Source organism: Marmota flaviventris, chromosome 9, assembly GCF_047511675.1.
Source record: "Marmota flaviventris isolate mMarFla1 chromosome 9, mMarFla1.hap1, whole genome shotgun sequence".
In the NCBI taxonomy this organism is placed as follows: Eukaryota; Metazoa; Chordata; class Mammalia; order Rodentia; family Sciuridae; genus Marmota; species Marmota flaviventris.
Window position 1 is genome coordinate 53,501,839 of NC_092506.1, and position 22,181 is coordinate 53,524,019.

Sequence of the window (22,181 nt, forward strand, 5' to 3'; positions counted from 1 at the left end):
CCTAAGACATGCTGCTGTAAAACAGTACCAATGACCTGTAAGCAGATCCCTTCAAGTTGCTGGGTTATCTAAAAAAGAAGGGGGACAAAAAAATCATATGGAATTGCAGCACACTTAATAAATTATTAAGATAATATACAATAACCCACTACATTTCTATATGAAAGCACATTGTTAAATCATATTGTTATGAAATGACATGCATATTATGAAACTTTACACCAATCTGAGATTGAAATTTGACAAAATATCATTATAATGAAAAAACACAAATAACTTGATTCATCTACTAAAAACTGAAAGGTAATAATTTGCATATTGGGATATGCAATATAACTACTCTGAAGAGAACCTATAGGTTTTGATTTTTTTTGGTCCTGGGGATTGAACCCAGGTGTGCTTAACCACTGAGTCATATCCCTAGACCTTTTTATTTTTTATTTTGAGACAGGGTCTCACTAAGTTGCATAGGGTCTCACTAATTTGCCGAAGCTGGCTTTGAATTTGCAACCCTCCTGTCTCAGCCCCAGGTTCCTGAGTGCTGGAATTACAGGCAAGTGTCACTGCTCCTGGCACCTAGAGGTATTTTTTTGTGTGTTAAGCACTGACCCCTTCAGTCCAAAGGTAACTAAAAAGTCACATTTACAAGAGAAATAATCTGAAGAAAGTCATTGTTGCTACCAATCTCAATAATTTTGAAGTCACTACTGTTTTTCAAATTATATCAGTGAACCAAGGAGATGAACTCGGGCTCCCCATCACAATCACAATTAATAGAAAATAACCAACTCCTCATTAATTTTCAGTATGGCCTTCAATAGAACCACAAATCTTTGACAGCCATCAGAATGTTAAAAGAACATTCTGGAGATTAAATATTTTCCTACTAATCAGGTATAGGATATAAACTGAGCATGGTGGTACATGCCTTCATTCACAGACTCAAAGAGTTGAGGGAGAAGGATCCCAAGTTCTAGACCAGCCTCAGCAATTTAGCAAAGACCATGTCTCAAAATTATAATAAGAGCAGGGTGCGATGCAACGTGCCTGTGATCCCAGGAGCTCGGGAGAATGAGACAGAAGGATCATAAGTTGAAAGCCAGCCTTAGTAAAGTGAGGTGCTAAGCAACTAAGAAACGCCCTGTCTCTAAATAAAATACAAAATAGGGATGGGGATGTGGCTCAGTGGTCCAGTGCCCCTGAGTTCAGTCCCAGTACCTGAACCCCCAAAAAAGAAGCAAGATAGCCATTTCAAATACATATTATGCAATACATCTTCAATTCCTCAAAATAATCTACTTTAAGTTAAAGCAGCTATAAGATTTCTGATGTCTTCTGCCTATATTCTATTTCAATAGGGAATACAATGGTTTATTGGAAATCTCAAGCTGCAAAAGGCAGAGATCTAAAAACACACAGCTATGGATAAGATAACCTATAGAAACATCTACACCAAAATTTATTCCTCGAAATTCAAGACAATGATTAATTTTAGAGGAAGGACAGAAGGAGGGAAAGGAGATTAGGAAGCAATCCCCTGAGGGATTCAACTACATCTAACTGAAGTTGCTGGGGCTGTACATAAGCACACTAACAGACAAAATGCCTTACATATACAAGGTCGTGCATGCAACACCCCTCACCACAAAAAAAAAAAAAAAAAAAAAAAACCAACAACAAAAAAACCCCCAAATCATCTGAAATTGTTTTTCCTGAAAGTAAAATCTAAACATAATATAAAAATGATTAAATGCAATAATATTTGGTAGCGATTAGGTAGTATCAGCTAGTTTTCTCTATGGTTTATCTTTTTCTGGATGTTTGAAATAATTCAATTTTTAAAAATCCATGATTGTAGTTCCCTTAATTTTCTAAAAGACAACCAAAAAAAAAAAAAAAAAAAAAGATAGGTAAGAAGGGCTGGGATCATGGCTCAGTGGCAGAGTGTTCGCATGTATGAGGTACTGGGCTCAATCCTCAGCACCACATAAAGATAAGTAGAAAGATTGTGGTGATGCTTGCAAAACAATTTGAAGCACTCAATATCAGTAAACTGTACACTTACAAATGGCTAAGATGGCAAATTCTATGTTTTACATATTTTACCAAAACTTTTTTTTTTTACTAAAAATGCAAAGTCAAAGTAGATGGGATGATTATAGAGTCATCTCAGGTCATGCCCTCCAAAAATTATAGCACATTCAGTGTAAAATGACAGTGCATAAAACCTATTCCAGAATGAATCATTTTTCTTACCTCTTTATGATCTTCAACTACACTAAGAAGTGTATCAATGGTATTGAGAATTCCCATGGCGGTAACTGCCTTGTCATCACTTCCTTCTTCATCTGGACCAGTCTGGATTACTTGGTTAAACGTCATTGCCTAGACCCAAAAGAATGCAACTTAGGTTTGTCAATTAAACACTATAACATAGTCTTAACACTATTTTAGTTTAGTTTGCAGGTGTTTTTTTCCCCCTCCAATCCCACCCTGCCCTGCCCGCAACACTTTTATTTTTAAAATGTTCTCACTGGGAATGCAGAACAAATCAATGCCTCCAAATTAATGAATAATTAACAGTGTAGGCTCTATAATCAAATGGTCTTGCTCCGTCACTCATAGGGTGACCTGAAACAAGCTTACTTGAACTCCCTTCCTAGACTTTTCTTGACATGACAATTTGGGAAGTTCACAGAAATACTGTGAAGATTAAAAGAAACAAGTGGCCAGGTGCACTGATACACAATTGTAATCCAAATGACCCAGGAGGTTGAGGTAGGAGGATTTCAAGTTTTAAGGCTAGCCTGGCCAATTTAACAGGATCATGTCTCAAAAATGACATAAAACCTGGGCACACAGTAGCACATGCTTATAATCCCAGTAACGTAAGAGACTGATGTAGGAGGACCACAAGTTTGAGAACAGCCTCAGCAACTTATCAAGATCCTGTTTCAAAATAAAAAATAAAAAGGGCTGGGGATATGGATCAATGGTAAAACGCCCCCAGGTTCAATGCCCAGAACTGAAAAATGAAACAAACCAAAGTGAAAGAAAAGGGTTGAGCGTGCAGCTTAGAGGCAGAGCACCCTAGCTAGGTTCGAGCTCCAGTTACTCACACTTTCTCAAAAAGGAGACAAGTTATAGAATGTACTCAATATTATGAATATTTTCATTAATATTACTGGCTAAATCTGTGCTCAAAGGTGAAAGCCTGGTAGTCCTAGCTACTCAGAAGGCTGAGGCAGGAGGATCAAGGCCAATCTGTTCAAGTTAGCAAGGTTCTGCCTCAAAAGAAAAAAATTACAAATTAATTAATTAATTAATTTAAAATGACTGGATATTCAGTGGTTGAACATCCTGAGTTCAATCCCCAATACCATAAAAAAATTAAAAAACAAAGAGTACGGTGGAGGCCTACGTATAAATCCAAGCCCTACCATATCCAATGTGGGCAAGTTATTTAAACTTTTACCTGTTATATTTTGTATCTGTAAAATAGTATAATCTTTACCCAGATCTGTATGAAAATTAAATGAGTTAAAATAGCTGTCAAGGGGCTTAAAACCCTACATCCTACCTATTAAGCTCCATAAAATATTTGTTTCAAACCTAAGTCAAGGTACTTGTGATGTTAACTGGAACCTACTGCGAGCTAAATTTAAATGCTTGCAAAAAATGGTAATCCAAACATACCAAATGTTGTGTCATTTCTACTGCAATAGGAGTAACTTCTTCACTATATTCACAGATCATTTTCTGAATTACATTGGTAAGATCATCATTTTCTGTTTCTCTTATAATATGAAGGAGGGCCTGCATTACAGGTCTGATAAATGGTGTGATGTATTCTTTAGCTGTAAGAGAAAAACAACAACAACAAAAAAAACCCTTCTTTTGTAAAACAATTATATCTTTTAGAAACCTGACACAACATGTAACAAAGAGTACTTTCACATAAAAAGGAAGTATGATATGACTGGGGATATATCTCAGTGTTTGCTTGCCCAGCATGGTGCAGGGTTCAATCTGGAGCACCACAAAAGAAGAAAGAAGAAAAAAAAGGTGTTAACTTCCTAAGAATAAGTATTGTACAATTAGGCAAAAAAAAAAATCGGTATTTTTGACATGCAAATCCTTTACCTTTTTCTTGATTGCTGATCAACACTTGAAGTGCAATGGCGGCTTCCACTTTCACAGGCATTTCCCTATCATCAATCAGACATCTTCTTGTCAGCTCTAAAGCTGTTTGGAGATTCTGATCACTTTTGAACTTCACCTCACAAAAATAGTGAAGTACCCAGCAAGCCTTTTAAAAAAAGCACAATGACTATAAATATCATACACCAAATTCCCCCAAGCTAATCTCTTTATTTAGAGTTCAATGTGTGGGAATTTGGAGGCTGGCCAGTGGTAGATATGTCCAAAGAGACAACACTAGACCAGTACTATGATCCCAAGTTACTCTTTGGCTACAAGACATTTGTGTGGATAGCAAGATCTGAATGCAAAACACAGACAGACACTGCTACCAGACACAGATGAAAACCATGCACACATTATAGCAGCCATTTAAAGATTTACATTAAATAGACATCCTACATGAAATATAGCTTTTGAAGTAAACATTCAAAAGTTTAAATATAAAAACCCACAGTCATTTATTACAGGATATACATATATAAAATATTACAGCTTGGAAACATACCCTTGCTCTCATGTAGCCTAGGTCACTGCTGAAGAGAGGGAACACGTGATTCTGCAACATGTATTCCATCTGGTCCTTATAAATCTTTTTCTGTAAATATAAACGATTATTTGGATATAGTTCCAAATACCATCATTTCAATTTCCAAGTAGATAGAACATTGACTATTAATGTCATAACATACATTTACTTTAATCCTCTGACCCCTTGAAACCAAAGCCCCAATACATTCTTATATGTTTAAAATCACCTCATTAGAAAGTAATTAGAAGTCTGGGAGTGTAGTTCAGTGGTTAGAGTACTTTCCTAGCATGTGCTGTGCTGGGTCCTGGATTCAATTCCTAGCACCACAAAAATAAAAATTTCAATATGATTACTGAGGCCTACCTTGCCCAACCCAAGGTTTAAAAACAAAATGGCAAACAAGCTATTAGACCAAATTTTAATAAAAATGGTGTTTAATGACAACAAAGTTAACTTTACTTCTTACTTTTTTTCATGAAACTTTTCTAACGAAACAACCTCTCTGTGTAGTATCTAACTGAACATATATAGTTAGAGAAATATCCTGCTCTCAAAACTAATAAACTAGATATTGTTTTTCTGAGCAAAGAGTGGTGGCACACACCTGTAATCCCAGCAATTTAAGAGGCTAAGGCAGGAGGATCACAAGTTCAAGGCTAGTCTCAGCAATTTTTTGAGGCCTAAGAAACTTAGCAAGACCCTGTCTCAAAAAATAAAAAGGGCTGGGGATGTATCTCAGTGGTAAAGCATCCTAAGTTCAATCCTCAGTAGCTGCACCACCACCAAAAAAATAAAGATACTTTCATAAATCTAAAATTCAATATTTCCCAAATGGTTAATAATGGTTTTAGAAGAATTCCTTGAACTGCACATCAAATGAACATTAAAGAATCAGTGGGAAAACTTATAAAATTATATCTGTGAATTATAATACAACAATATTAATTTCTTGGATTTGTTAATTGTGCCATGCCTATATAAAATGTAACCATAAAAGGCATAGTAGATAAAACAAAAAATGTGATGAATTCAGTGGAGCAAGGTTCCTGGTAGTAGGGAAGGTATAATTACTCAATATTTACATACATCTGGAGTAGATTTACTAACTTCAAAGGAAAAACAAAATGTAGATCTTGTTTATGATGTCATATACAATGTATATAATTGAGTTCAGGTTTCTAAACACAAACTAATCTGACTTGTTACTCTTTACCACAATATTTGTGACAAAATCATGAGGTGCCTAGCCTGCAAATGGATGTTTCATGTTTGCAAATTGTCCTAAAGATCCATAAATTTTAGAAGAAAAACATTCTTTAACAACTATCCTGCAATATGTACAGAACAAAACTCAACCTGATGTAGTTGCCACACCAGTAATCCCAGCAATTCAGGAGGAGGAGGCAAGAAGACTGCAAGTTCTAGCCTGGATAACTGAGTGAAACCCAGTCTCAAAGAAAATAGAAAGGGCTGGGGACACAGCCAGTAGTAAAGCATCCCTGGGTTCAAACCCCAGTATGCCAGTAGCTAGTAGGTATATGGGCACAAAACCTCATATGAAAACAAATATCTTCAACACAAGCAAGGAGAGAAAATGTAGATAAATTGGATATCGTATCAAAATCCTATTGAAACATTAAAGGACATCACGAAGGGAGATAAATGTGGTGGCCCAGACATATAAATCCAGCTGTCAAGAGGTTGACTAAGGAGGATCCCAAGTTCCAGGCCATCCTGGAAACAGAGCAAGTCTCAAATTCAAAAGAAAAAAGGATGGCCAAATTAAAAAAAAAGTAAGATCAGGAGTACAGTATCCATGGATTCAATCCCCCATATCACAAAGGTTGTTTAAAAAAAAAAAAAAAAAAAAAAGCACACCATCCAGGAAATGAAAAGATAACCTAAGAAACAGAAGAAAATATTTGCAAATCATATTTATAAAAGAGCATATTTTTATAGAATCTATATTGATAATATCTACTCTAAGCAACTACTCTAAGCCAATAAACCAAAATCTAAACTCTATCTATAAACCATAATTTTGTTTTCGTATCTCAGTTGATCATGAAACCTAATAGAGCATTTACACAGGCAAAAATAAATAAGCAAGCAAGCAAGCATTTAGTATTTAAGATCTCTAACCAATCAATGGTAAAAAACAAATGACCTGGACTAGGGTTATGGCTCAATCGTAGAGCACTTGCATGAGGCACTGGGTTCAATCCTCTACACATTAAAACAAAACAAAACAAACAAGCACAAAAACCCTAAACAAAATAAAGGTACTGTGTTCATGTAAAACTAAAAATACTTTTTAAAAAAATGATCCAATTGAAAGGGGGAGGGAAGGTTGGGGCTGAGGCTCAGTGGTAGAGCACTAGCATAGCACGTGTGAGGCCCTGGGTTCCATCCTCAGCACCATATAAAAATAAATAAAATAAAGGTGTTTAAAAAGATGTAAGCATGATACATAAAACTAAATAAATAAATCAATAAAAGGGAAGAGGGAAATATGATTTGAATAGACATTTCTCCAAACTAGATATACAAATGGCCAATAAAGATTCTCATACTGGGCTGTGGATGTGGCTCAACCAGTAACGCGCTCACCTGGCATGCGCAGGGCGCTGGGTTCGATCCTCAGCACCACATAAAATAAAATAAAGATGTTATGTCCACCAAAAACTGACAAATAAAATTAAAATTAAAAAATTCTCTGTTTAAAAAAGAAAAAAAAGATTCTCATACTATTAGCCGTCAGGAACGTGGAAATCAAAACCATGATGAGATGTCATTTCCCATTAACTAAAATGTCATAATAAAAAAGAATATAAGTACTGGTAAGAATGTGGAAAAACGAAAACCTTCATACAGTGCTGGTAGAAACATAAAATGCTATACCCACTTTGGAAAAGAATCCTGTGGTTTCTCAACTATGACCACCAATTTAAACTCCTAGGTACATACCCCAAAGAAATGAAAACCTGTATCCCCATAGAAAATTGTACACAAATATTCATAGCACTTTTCATAATATTCAAAAGTGGAAACAAAGCAAATGTTCACCAACTGATGAATGAACAAATGAAATGCAAAATTTCAACAAAATGTACCAACAAAAAGAACTGACAAATGCTACATTATGAACCTTGCATATATACAAAATGAAAGAAAACACTCCAAAGGCCATACATTACACCTCCATTTATATGAAATATCCAGAACAAATCCAGATGCAATTGTCCACAAAGAGCAGCATAGGGCTAGGAGGTTTGGGATGAAATGGCGAAAGACTGCTAATGTCCACATGGTTTCTTTTGGGATTGATGAAAATGTTTGAAATTATCCAGGGGTAATGATTGTATAATTCTCTGAATATAACTAAAAACCACTGAACTGTATACTTTAAATGGGCAAACTGCATCATATGTTTACTGTACCTCAATAAACATGTTAATTTAAATGAACTACCTGCATAAGACACATATTAAAAAAAAAAAATACCTTCAGAAGTATTTCAGCTAAAGAGCCAATCATATGTAAGGCTCCATCTTTTTTTCGAGGATCAGCATTTGGTTCTGTAAGAATTTGGTAACAAAATCCCATAGTCTTCTGTAGTACCTAGATTGAGAGATAAGTAATACTTTACTCCAATGCTCCTTAAAAATACACTTAACAGATGACTAACATGTCTGGCATTTGTAACTGAGTATATCTGAACAGATTTTAGGTACTGTAGCAAAAGTTATCTGCAAATTAAATAACTTACCTCTTTCCTCTTACTACAGGCTGTAAACAAAAGTGTTTGGGCAGCAGTGGTAGGAGAAATGAAATCTTCAAATACATCTGGAAAACAAATTTAAAATTACAACAGAAAACAATAATTTTAATTTAATCAAAAAACATTTTCAGGGATGGGGTTGTACCTCAGGGGTAGAGCGCTTGCCTAGAATGTGTTAGGCACTAGGTTCAAATCTCAGTACCACATTAAATAAATAATTAAAGGTCCATTGACAACTAAAAAAATTTCTTTTTAAATTTCATAATAAGTAATTTATAGGTTATGCTGCGTAAAAAGGGCATTTAAAATTTTCTATGGGCTGGGGATGTGGCTCAAGCGGTAGCGCTCGCCTGGCATGCGTGCAGCCCGGGTTCGATCCTCAGCACCACATACCAACAAAGATGTTGTGTCCGCCGAGAACTAAAAAATAAATATTAAAAAAATTCTCTCTCTCTTAAAAAAAAAAATTGTGGACAAAGTCAATGTACATTTATAAATAAATAAATAAATAAAATTTTCTATATCTGATATAAAGTAAATAAGAAAATTAATCTTAATCTTTTTAAACAAATTAAATGGTAACACACCTAATTTTCCTAAAAAATTCTTTCACACAAAACACTACTGGAATTTTCAAAATAGGGTTGGCAAAAGTACAGAGTATTCTGGTAGGAAAAAAGACAAAAACTCAACATTAGCCAAATTATAATTCTTTAGTTTTATGCAGGAAGTACATGTTACTCCAGGTTTCAGTATGCATCTTTTTAATTCCCTCACATATTATGACTGACATTGGATCCAAAAGCACAGGTTAGACACTTAGTATTAAGGAATAATCTTGACTATCTAACAGTTTTGACATGTGTCAGAAGCACATGCAATCCTCATAACTAAATAATTTAACACTTCTACAATTTATGTCTCCTAAAAATAAAAATTATCATAATGTTATAATTAATGAATCATCTTAAGAAGGGATAAACTGTTGTTTGAAAGAACCAAAGATGAGGCTATAACATCACTTAGGTTTGCTACAGATAATCACTTTAACTTTTACTATTGACATATTGTTTCTAAAAATTAAAATTCCTCACCAAATTTCATGCGTATATATTCATAAGGGTCTTCTTGCCAAAGTTCTTCATCAGCATCTGTATAGCACATCAATGGAAAAATAACATCTTGGATAATGCCCTGCAAATTAAAAATTAAGAAAAGTAATAGCCTTCAGCTTTCAAATTTCAACTGACAAATCTCCTTTAAGTACTAAAAAAAATAAATAACTATGTTTCGTGTGTGTGTGTGTGAGTGAATGTGTGTGTGTTTATTCTGGTACCAGGGACTGAACCCAGGGGCACTTAACCACTGACTCACATCCCCAATGCTTTTCAATTTTTTGTTTTCAGACAGGGTCTTGCCAAGTTGCTTAGGGCCTCACTTATTTGCTGAGGCTGGCCTCAAACTTACAATCCTCCTGTCTCAAACTCCAGACAGGATGGGATTATGAGTGTGTGCCAAATATGACACGAATTTTATTTTCTTGTACTGGGGATTGAACCCAGGAGTGCTTTACCACTGAGCCATATCCCCAGTCATTTCTTGATTTTGAGATAGGATCTTACTAATTGCCAAGGCTGCCCTTAAACTTAGGATCCTTCTGCCTTTGCCTTCCCGAGATTACACGCATGCACCACAAAACTTGGTGTGTTTTAAAGTTTAATCCAAACTTTACTAATGCACTTCCAGATCAACTACAAGTTTTTACCTTTTCTGTAAGAAGCGATTATAAAATAAGACATGCATATATAGGTACACATTAAGTATTCTGAAGGAATTCAATTTAAAATTTTAAGTCTCTGAAATCCTACAGCTGTAAAAACAAATAAACAAATAAATTACTTATAGTAGGTCAGCCAATTATCCTGGAAAACAATCTCTCCTTTTACTAGTATACAATCAAAACAATCAACAGAACTACAATAGGAAAAAAAATTAAAAAACACAAATTTTCAAACTTTGTGGAAATTAATGTCACTTCTATTATATTTACGAAAACCATTGCAGGTACAAAAATATTACTTGTATATGAGGCTTCAGGTTCTTCCAGGTAAGGGCATGGGAAACTCCTTGGTTTATATAATTTAATGTCTGTTGTAAAACTCGAGGAGCCATGTATTGCTTCTCCTTGTACTGATATAACACCTTCAATAAAACCTTTGGGGGGGAAAAAAGTTCCATCAAAAACTGAAGTTCAAATAAAAATTTTAACCACTTATGAAATAAAATAATCTGACATTATTTCTTTACCTTTGCATTTCTGGGGATTGAACCACGGGCCTCACACATACTAGACAAGTGTTCTAGCACTAAGCAACATCTCCAGCCCAATATGACATTTACCTTAATGTCCAGATCATCATTAAAACTAACAACCAAATTCATTTAATAAGTAGTAATTTTTGAAATTATGTGAAGAAACACATTCACTCCCAAGGCATTTATTTCATAAACAAATTTAAGTAAGAATATATCAAAGGCCTAGTTTCTGATTCAGTATACAATGAAAAACATATGCTGCCTATTGAATTACCACAATATTCTGAGATAGCCCTGTCTTATTGAGCATCTTCTAGGAAAACCTACCAAACCACTCACCTATTTAACTGTGGTCAAGAGTTCTAACTCTAATTAATATTTCACAACATCAATTTTCATTATGATTCAGACTTCTGTGAATCCTAAGAAGATCTTCATCAGAGGACCCAACAGATTAAAGCTATTTCATAATAATGCCAAAATGCTATATGTATATGCCCTTCTTTTTAAACTGGGCTGACATTTGCATCAATCAACTAAAGTTCTTTGATACCTAAAAGAATCAAGGAAGTAGCACTAAACCACATACATGTAGAACAAGTTTTCCTTAAGAATGTCTCTGATGAACCAGAAAAAATTATAATTACTAAATTATTAAATGAGAAAGTACACATAGAGGTCACCTACCATATTACAAAGTACAAAGGTAGGAAGAAAAGCTATTTGAGACTGAAAGGCAAACTAAAATAATTACTAATTCATGAAAGACTATTTTATGATAGAACTAAAAAACAAATTACGGTTATTAGACTTGTGCATATGGCAGAATTTTCTCTAAAATAAACAAAATAATCCTGTCACTTGAAAGAAAATAACTGACAACATGTTACTGTTTAAATTTCAGTTTTCAAGCAAAAATTAGAATTCTAGGCATCCTGGATTCACCACCATTAGCTTGAGCGCTTTCCAATAGAAAGGATATGTATGCTAAGACTAGTAGTGATATTAACAAGCATGGTTTCTTTTGAAATTGTACAGTGAGGTGATGACATTTGCAAAGCCTGCACTAACTCAATGAATAAACACTTTCCAAATGCCAAGTCCAAGATGTTATAAAATCGTGTAAATAAGAGACTCAGACTGCAATATACACCAAAATATTTTAATGGAAAATGTTCACTGTTAAAAAGTTTTTGTTATTGTTGTTTTGGGTCCTGAGGATTAAACTCAAGGTGCTTTACCACTGAGCTACGGTTCCCAGACCTGTCTAAGTACTAAGATGGGGTGTCACTAAATTGCCTCGCTAAATTACTGAGACTAGCTCTGATCTTGTGATCCTTCTCTCAGCCTGAGATTATAAAGTATACCACCACACCCAGCCACTTTAGAAGCTCCATAATGCAATGAACTTGGAAGAAATGTGTAGTCAAATTTTGGTGAGATTTTAAAGAATTTCCATAATTATCTGAAGTCTATTACACCTCCATTTTTCAACTTCATACCTGTGAGGCCAATATTTTGTTTTTAATGTCAACCATAGTGAATTAACACAGACTGAATACAGAAGCAGGTAAATATCTAGGTCCTTTCTATTAAAGATATTATGAAAAAAAAATGTATAAGAAACAATAAGTCCTCTTTCTAAAACATTTTCATTTTGGAAAACAGCTATTTTTTACTGAAGACAAATTTTTTATATTAAAATGTAATAATGGATGTTATTGGATCTTGCCCAGACTGGTCTTGAATTTCTGGGCTCAGGTGATCTTTTTGCCTTTTCTTTCCAAGTCACAGGAACCATAGGTGTATGCCATCATGCCCCACTTATCTATTCAATTTTTTTTTCAATTATAATGATAGGTATCAGTAAGTACAACCCTGTAAATGAACTCTCCTGAGTAATTTTTTAAAGATCAGAAAGAAGTCCTCAGACCAAAAAAATGTTTGAGAATTGCTATAGGGTTCAAACATGCAGCCTTCAGATGAAAAGAAAACTAGAAATAAGCAAGACAGAAATTAACTTTAGGAAAACTTATCTGAGACTTACTTGTTGGACACCAACAGCAAATGCTTTCAGAAATACTTCGGCAAATTCATTATATTCCTTGGAAACATTGCCAGGACTTCCATATCTAACAGAACATTAACATGCCCATTATTTCTTTATAATCTTTTAAATCTGTACTTATAAAAACAAAAGCTTTAAAAACTAAATTGAAATCACCAAATCAGAGAAAAGCTTACCTTTCAAAAAGTCTTGCTAAAATATGTAAAGCCCACTTCTTACATTTCCACCACGGTAACTCAGGTCTATCATCTTCTTCAACTTGAAGAGTTTCCTTTAAAGAAACATTTATTTAATGTTAGTAAAAGATAATACTATCTACAAGGAAAAGCTTGTGCATGTGCATGTGCTTCTAATGCTGGCCTTTTGCAATAGATCAGACTTGACAAAGTATTAACCCCTATTTGAATCTAAAGGCTTTTAAAAACTCTTATAGACAATTAAAATCAACAATTTTAGCCATGATCTTAATCATATAAAGTCAAGCCAATGAAAATAGTATCTTTTTAAAAAATTTGTTTTAGTTGTCAATGAACTTATTTTATTTACTTATATGTGGTGTTGAGAATCAAACCCAGTGCCTTGAACATGCTAGGCAAGTGCTCTACCACTAAGCTACAACCCCAGCCCAGACAATAGTATCTTAATCAAAACCAGAATAGCAGGGCTCAGTAGTGCACACCTGGAATTGCAGCTGCTCTGGAGGCTGAGGCAGGAAGATTGCAAGTTCAAAGCCAGCCTCAGTAAAGTGAGGCGCTAAGCAATTCAGTGAGACCCTGTCACTAAATAAAATAACAAGGGGGATTGGGATGTGGCTCAGTGGTCAAATGACCCTGAGTTCAATCCCCAGTACCCTCCCCTTCCCTGCCCCGCCAAAAAAAAAAAAAAAAAATCAGAATAGTTCATAATGGGGAGGACATAAGAGACTCCATTTTCAAAATCTAGTTTTGGATATCAGTATAGATAAACAATGTTTTATATATGAGAATATTCACAATACTATTCATAATAGCAAAAAAGTACAAAGAACCTAAATATTTACTAATAAGGTAATGTTTAATCACATCACTTTCATAAGACTACTATTCAACCATTCAAATAATGAGCTGTTACACTGATCTAATAGAAAAATAAAAATAAAGAACAGAAGAAGCTGTCATATACTGCCAGAGAGTACAATGCTACAACCACTTTGAAAGTCAATTTGGAAATTACTAAAAAAGTCTCAAACATGTTCATTGTGGTTCTATCTAAAATACTTATATGTGAAAAGCATCCTGATTATCTATCAACATGAGAACATATCATAAATTGAGGTATATCTACACAAAGGGATAATATTTTACAGCAAATAAACAATCTCCTATACAATATGAATGAATCTCATTAATACATTAAGCAAAAGAAGAAACATAAGATTACTTGTATATCAAGAAATATACATGGGCTGGGGATGTGGCTCAAGCAGTAGCGCGCTTGCCTGGCATGGGTGCGGCCTGGGTTCGATCCTTAGCACCACATACAAACAAAGATGTGTTCGCCAAAAACTAAAAAATAAATATTAAAAAAAAAAGAAGAAGAAAGAAATATACAGGGCTGGGGATGTGGCTCAGTGGTAGAATGCTTGCCTACCATGCATGAGGCACTAGGTTCAATCCTCAGCACCACATAAAAATAAAGATATTGTGTCCACCTAAAACTAAAAAAATAAATATTTTAGACCTGTAGGCTGTGGCACAGTGGTAGAGCACTCGCCTACCAGGCATGAGGCACTGGGTTCGATCCTCAGCACCACATAAATGTAAAATAAAGATATTGTGTCCACCTAAAACTAAAAAGAAATAAATATTTTTTAAAAAAGAAATATACAAGACAGAAGCTGGGGTTGTGGCTCAGCGGTAGAGCGCTCGTCTAGCATGTGCAAGGCCCTGGGGTTGATCCTCAGCACCATATAAAAATAAATAAAATAAAGATATTGTATTCAATTACTTCTAAAAAAAGAAATATACAAGGCAAAAATCAATAACAGATGATAAGAACCAGCCATGAACAAACATTCTGGGGTGACTGTTATACTGATCATAAAACTGAAATAACCCACTTAAGTATTTACTTATAATCTGGTGAATGTTACTGAATATAAATTATACCACAAAAAGGTGGAAAATATATAAGACATTTTAGTTATATTTTGTACCAATTAAAAATACACACCAACCTGATTTCCTATGGAGGGGGAAAAATATTTTGTCTTCTGCACAGATTCAAATCTTTAAAAAACAAATCTAGTTGAATATAATGGCAGAAGCCTCTAATCCCAGAAACTTAAGAGGCTAATGCAGGAGGACTGCAAGTTCAAGGCTAGCCTCAGCAACTTACTGAGGCCTTAAGAACTCAGTGAAACTCTATCTCAAAATGAAAAAAAAAAACATATGTAGCTCCGTAGTGGAGTGCCTCTGGGTTCAAACCCCAGTACTGGGAGGGGTGGGGGGGTACTACCACACACACATATAAAAATTTAAATAAGGACTGGGAATATAGCTCAGTGGAAAAGTCTCTGCTTAGCATGGCTGTGACCCTGGGTTCAATCCCAGTATAGGGGAAAAAATAAGTAAACTGCAAAATAAGAACCTAGTCTTCTTTAGGCAATTATTAAACATTCCACTGACTAAGAAGTTACATGATAATCCCATACTTAGGTTTAATATAAAAGCCAGAAGGATTATTTTGAGGACCAAATAAGCAAATTATATATAATAGAACCTAAAACATACTAATTGTTCAGGAGGAACTTGTATTTACAAGTTGTATTTACTTTCTATGACACTAGATTATATAGTTGAGTGAAACTGGCCAAATCATATTGTTACATTATATTCATGTATGAATATGTAGCAACAAATCCCACCACTATGTGCAGTTATAATACACCAATAAAAAATGTGGAAAATAGGGCTGGGGATGTGGCTCAAGCGGTAGCACGCTCGCCTGGCATGCGAGCGGCCCGGGTTCGATCCTCAGCACCACATACAAACAAAGATGTTGTGTCCACCGAAAACTAAAAAAATAAATATTAAAAAAATAAATAAATAAAAATAAAAAATTCTCTCTCTCTCTAAAAAAAGTGGAAAATAAAAATTAGATAATATAAAAATATTATGGTAATTTTAAAACTTATGATAAAATGTAAAATGTAACAACTCTGTACCAAAACCCACTATGTTATACATTGTAAATGGATATATTTTATGGCATAAATTATAATAATAAATTTTTTAAAATAATGTAAGTACAATGTCTTGCCAACTTATGAATCAGGTTTTCCCTCTGTCCACAGATGTTTGACAAATTACTGGGCTAAAATCCAGCCATAAAGATGAGGGGTCGGGTGGAACGCAGTACTAAACTATACCTCTATCTCTTTTAAAAATTCTTTATTTTAAAATAGGATGTCAACTAAATTGTTGAGGCTGGCCTCACTTGTCATACTACTGTCTCAACCTCCCAAGTCACTGTGATTATAGGCTTGCATCACCATACCCAGCTAACCCTAAATTCATTTAGTTAAGAAGTGAGAAGTTGGGCTGGGATGTAGCTCAGTGGTAAACTGTTTGCCAAGAATGTTCAAACCCCAGTACCATAAACAACAGAGAAATTAAGAAACAAAAAAATTAGGATGAAATAAGCAAATACACACAAGCACTTAACCAATAATATATGAAATAACCTTTCACAATTTACTTAGTATACATATAAAGAAAAGAAATCCATGTATCTAGAAAAAACTGCATCATGAATTACAGAAGTTCATAAAGAATATTATAGGAACTATCAGTGAAAATCCAAGAGATTATTAAATATTTATGTTTTATAATATAATAACACATAGAAACTTACATTAGGAACATCCCTGTTCACAACGGTCTTCAAAATTTCTATCCATTCTGTCAGGTTCTGTTGGTTTATCAGCTCAAGTGGCAGTGTATACTAAATAAAAATCAGGAATTAATATTTTTAAATCTTACTAAAGAAAATTCTACTATTCCACTTCCATTTACTCTTCATACAATACCATGTAAAAGTATTTCTTTGTTTAACGGAAGGGGGGCTACCAGGGATTGAACTCAGGGGCACTCAATCACTGAGTCACATCCCCAACCCTTTTTTGTATTTTATTTATAGTCAGGATCCCAATGAGTTGCTTAGCACTTCACTGTTGCTGAGGTTGGCTGTGAACTCATGATCCTCCTGCCTCAGCCGCCTGAGCTGCTGAGTTTACAGGCATGGGCCACCATACCCTGCTTGTAAGAGTATTTCATTCAATCAATGTATTCCCATTAGTACATAAGTAAATTTCTTTGATTTATTTGTCTATAATGGAAAACACTGGTAGTGACCATGGGCATCCTTGTCTTGTTCCAACTTCCTGGGATTAAATCTTATATTCATATATAAGTATGATATTTACTGTAAATTTCTAGTAAATACCTTTTATCAAGTTAAGGAAATTTCTATTTTACAATTCAAACAGTTTTTTGTTTTTGTTTTTTTTTAAAGCAGGAATTGTTATTTAATTTTATCAAGTGCTTTTCTCTGGGATCCCCAAAGATAATTACAGGTCTCTCTCTCTCTCTTAATGAGGTAATCGCAAAAATTAATTTCTTATTGCTCATTCATTCTTCCATCCCTGGTATACATCCTTTCAGTAGGCTGATAAAATAAATATCCTATGAGGATTTTAAGGCATCTATTTTCACAAGTGAGACATTTTGATATAAGGATGTGCTAGGCTAAGAGAATGAGTTGGGAGGATAACATACTTATTTTGTCCTATGCTCTGATAATTTTCAAGGATTATTTTAATCTAAAATTGTGATTATACCAGCTAGGAAAATATGAAAAGTCTTCAGCTATCTTCCATTCAAGTGGCATTTAACTAAAGAATTATGTAAGGAAGATCCAGACTGGGAGATGATTAGAATATCTTTAAAGACCTAGAAAGCCAGGTGTGGTGGTATGTACCCATAATCCCAGCTATTCAGGAAGCAGAAACAGGAGGATCACAAGTTTGAGGCCAGCCCCTGTGACTCAGAAAGACCCTATCTCAAAAATAAAAAATAAGAAGAACTAGGATGTAGTTCAATCCCACAGTACTACAAAAAAACAAAACAAAAATCAACTACATCTTAGGAGAGGTATAATCACAAGTCTTAAGATTTTTAATAATGGTATGACTTGAACCAAAAGATCCTGATAAGATGCAACAACATAACACAAAAACGCAGAACTTGAATTTTAAGGATCTATTTTAAAAGTAATTACATTCCACTGACAATACAAATTCAACCAATACCATAGTGGGTTATTTTGTATTCAAGGAAGATTAAGAACAATACTGTACAAAAGATATTTTTTTAACTGTAATCAAGTCACATGTTTTAAACTCGTGAATTATTTTTGTTGTTGTTTTTAAGATGGAGTCTTGCTATGTTCTCCAGGGTGGTCTCAAACTCCTGGGCTTGCAGGTCTTCCAACCTCAGCATCCAGAGTGCGGGGACTGCAGGCATGCATCCACACCAAGTTGGACTCGAATTTTTCTTCTTCTTTTTTAAAATATATTTAGTTTTTAGTTGTAGGTGAACACAATACATCTATTTATTTATTTATTTGTTTGTTTGTTTGTTTTTAATGTGGTGCTGAGGATCAAACCCAGTGCCTCACTTGTGTTAGGCAAACGCTCTACTACTGAGCCACAACCCCAGGCCAGGATTCAAATTCTTAGGGTAAAAGATGTTTTAAGTGGGAATGGTGGTGCTCTCTATATTCCCAGCTACTTAGACGGCTAAGGAAAAAGGATGACTTTAACCCATGAGTTCAAGACCAATGTAGACAGCAGAGCAAGACTTTATGACCCTGAAAAAAAAGACTACTTTTGTAGTGCTGAACACTTTTAAGAGAACTTGAGATTGTTTATGTATGCTGCGAATTAGGCTTTATCCTTTTAATTCTGGCAAGTATTATCTTACTAGCAAATCATCCATTGAATCATTATTTATATACTCATATTCTTCAAAATTTTTTAAAATTATTTTTTATTTTATTTATTTTTATGTGGTGCTAAGGATTGAACCCAGTGCCTCACACATGTCAAGCAAGCACCTTGAGTGACTGAGTTATAGGCCCAGCCCAAAATTCTTTAATTTTTAATGTGGTAAGTGTAGACTGACTTTATATATAAAATCTACTTTATACAAATTACCTGAACAAGAGCATAGAAGATCTTGAATATCTGTTTCTGGATGAGGACAGATTGATCAGATTGATCAGAAAGAAGCTGGATAAAGCGATCCTTTAGAACTGGCAAGAAATGCTGCATTGCTGCAACCAATGGACTCCGCTCTTCTGGTTTCTTGTACCTGTGGATAGGAATACAAACTAATTCTGTAAGAATTTATTTCCTCAATTTATATATACATAAAAACTACCTGTTTTTCTACACAAATATAAGTAAACACTTTCTAATCCATCTAGAAAAAGAAAAAAACCTATTCTGGAACAAAACCACAAACAAAAGCAACTCAAAAACAGAATATCTAATATAGACTGAACATTTATAATGAGGTGAATAATATTCAAGTCCCCCATTAGTATTCTCCCTTTTAGAATTGAGAGAAATGAGTCCCTGAAGTTAAATATCTTTCCCAGTATTACACATGGAGGCATAAATCTAACCAAATGAGATCCAAATCACTATATAGTCTCTAAGTGTGAATACTGGTACAAATAAGGAGCTACAACAAACTAACTTAAACAGTAGTAGCTGATGAATAAACAAAACCAATTAAATTTTACCATCAGTAAGTTATTCACATTACAAACAAAATTAAGGCAGAAATGGCATGTACAAAGCAGAAAATAAATGTCTAAAAGCATTGTTAAACCAGAAGTTCTACCATCCATGTGGCAACAAAAAATACTCAACAAACTATATACAATCTTCATTTATCCCATCTGGGGTCAATATTCACATATTTTTTCAGCAGATATATAATATGTTGGACTACTGGGTGCTACTGTGTACCAGTATTATTTAACTAGTATGATGACCTTATTACCTTTCTAAAATCCAAAAAATTCTAAATTCCACTTTGCTCTAGGGATTATGGGTAAACAACTGCTGACCTACTTGGGACATTTCTGTATATATTACTTATCATTTTAACAAAAATTTTTAAAGATCTGTTAGTTTATATTTTAAAAATCAAATAATCATTTTATAGGTTAAAATTATAGAAATGAAATTCCAGTTTCTATTACTAAGGAGACATCAGGGAAACTAGATTTGTAAAATACAAATTACTGGTTATAGAATTAATAACCAAAGCTTGTCTTTTTGGAATACATGATTATTTTAAATTGCTTTAAAATAGTTCTCATCAATGGTCCCAGTTTTATTTGTTTGTACCCTTCTTCTCTCAGAGAAAATCTATTTACAAATTACACATCTAAGCCAGGCTCAGTGGCTCACACTTGTAATCCCAGTAACTCGGGAAGCTGAGGCCCAAGTATCAAGTTCAATCAAGGCCAGTCTCAGAAATTTAGTGGTCAATCCTGTCTCAAAAAAAAAAGGTCTGGGAGTGTATATAGTTCAGTGATAAATACCACTGGGTTCAAACCCAGTACCAAAAAAGAATTGAATATCTGAGTACATTTTTTTAAAGTAAATGAAGGTATATTCTTTGTTTCTATTTGGGTGACATGAGAACCAAGATAAATTTTCAAAGAAATGTTCAGTACTGGGGCTGGGGATGTGGCTCAAGCAGTAGCGCACTCGCCTGGCATGCGTGCGACCAGGGTTCGATCCTCATACAAAGATGTTGTGTCCGCCAATAACTAAAAAATAAATATTAAAAAATTCTCTCTCTCTAAAAAAAAGGCGGGGGGGCTCTTTAAAAAAAAAAGAAAAAGAAAAAAGAAATGTTCAATACTGGGATGTATATAACTCAGTGGTACAGTGCTTGCCTTGCATGTGTGAGACCCTGGATTTGGATCTCCAACAGAGAGAAAGAGACAGAGAGAAAAGAAAGACAAGAAAGAGGGGAAGGAAGGGGAAGGAAACAAAGAAGGGAAGGCAGGCAGAAATCTAACAAAGAAAGATCCGGGCTCAGGGTGCATGCCTGTAATCTCAGTGATCCCCACAACTAGGAGACAGACGGACACAGGAAGATTAGAAACTGAGAAAGAAAGCATGGGGGGGCGGGCGTTCAAGAATGTAGCTCCCCTGAGTTCAATTCCCAGTATCACCAAAAATAAGGTTCACTTTAATGCTTGGTAAGGCTATTTACAAAACTGACAACTCAGGGCTAGTGCTGTAGCTCAGTGGTGGAGCACTTGGCTAGCGCAACTGTGAGGCACTGGATTCAATCCTCGGCACCACAGAAAAATAAATAAATAAACAAATTGGATGCTGTATCTATCTACAACTAAAAAACTAACAAAATTGAAAACTCATTTTAGACATTATTTTAACATACTAAGAAATTATACTTAGCATATATTTAAAAAGGATTACCTATACCTTTGAGTCAATAAAACAGCAACATTTTATGAAAGAAAGCCATTTGCACTCTCTAGTCTGACTACACAAACTATAAATGTCTATAGACAAAATTTTCTTTTAATAAAAGAAAACTATACTATGCAGCACTCTCCACTTATCCATCCCAGGTGACTGTGAATGTGAATACTCATGCCATGTTAGAATTTCTTCTCTGCTACCTCCCCTCACTGTGCTAGAAGTTGGGAGGTAGTAGAAAACAAACTTTTAAAAAATATTTTTTTTAGTTGTTGATAGATCTTTATTTTATTTATTTATATGTGATGCTGAGAATCGAACCCAATGCCTCACACATGCCAGGCAAGTGCGGTATCACTGAATGACAGCCCCAGCCCCTAGAAAGTAAATTTTAATGCCAAACATATAATTTCCCTCCAAGGCCTGAAAATTCCTGAAAGTGTGAAAATGTGACACTGACACAAGTCTACTATCACTTTTCTGTTCATAAACTATTCAATGCTTCCTCAGTATCTAAAAGATCACATCCAGGGCTGAGGTTTTGGCTCAGTGGTAGATCACCTGCCTAGCACGTGCAAGTCCCTGGGTTCAATCTTCAGCACCACACAAAAATAAATAAATAAATAATAAAGGTGTTGTGTCAAACTACAATTAAAAATAAATATTAAAAAAAAATCACATCCATATTTTCTTTTGTCATATAAAACCTTAT

At 34.5% G+C, this 22,181-nt stretch overlaps 1 protein-coding gene and 1 non-coding gene across 2 annotated transcripts in view; both read right to left on the bottom strand.

Moving 5' to 3' along the window:
- Positions 1-22,181, bottom strand: part of Ipo7 (importin 7) — a 58,773-nt gene that overhangs the window by 11,352 nt on the left and 25,240 nt on the right. The window contains exons 5-17 of the mRNA XM_027942323.3: positions 19,154-19,310; positions 16,792-16,881; positions 13,074-13,168; positions 12,877-12,961; positions 10,593-10,727; positions 9,608-9,707; positions 8,502-8,578; positions 8,237-8,353; positions 4,709-4,798; positions 4,144-4,309; positions 3,697-3,857; positions 2,257-2,385; positions 2-68 (exon numbers count right to left, since the gene is read on the bottom strand). Of these exons, the coding sequence (XP_027798124.1) occupies positions 2-68; positions 2,257-2,385; positions 3,697-3,857; positions 4,144-4,309; positions 4,709-4,798; positions 8,237-8,353; positions 8,502-8,578; positions 9,608-9,707; positions 10,593-10,727; positions 12,877-12,961; positions 13,074-13,168; positions 16,792-16,881; positions 19,154-19,310 (1,469 nt within the window). The remainder of the gene's footprint in view (position 1; positions 69-2,256; positions 2,386-3,696; positions 3,858-4,143; positions 4,310-4,708; positions 4,799-8,236; positions 8,354-8,501; positions 8,579-9,607; positions 9,708-10,592; positions 10,728-12,876; positions 12,962-13,073; positions 13,169-16,791; positions 16,882-19,153; positions 19,311-22,181) is intronic.
- LOC114098281 (small nucleolar RNA SNORA23) lies at positions 4,383-4,566 on the bottom strand. The gene has a single exon (XR_003583715.1). It is a non-coding gene; the product is annotated as a small nucleolar RNA SNORA23 (small nucleolar RNA).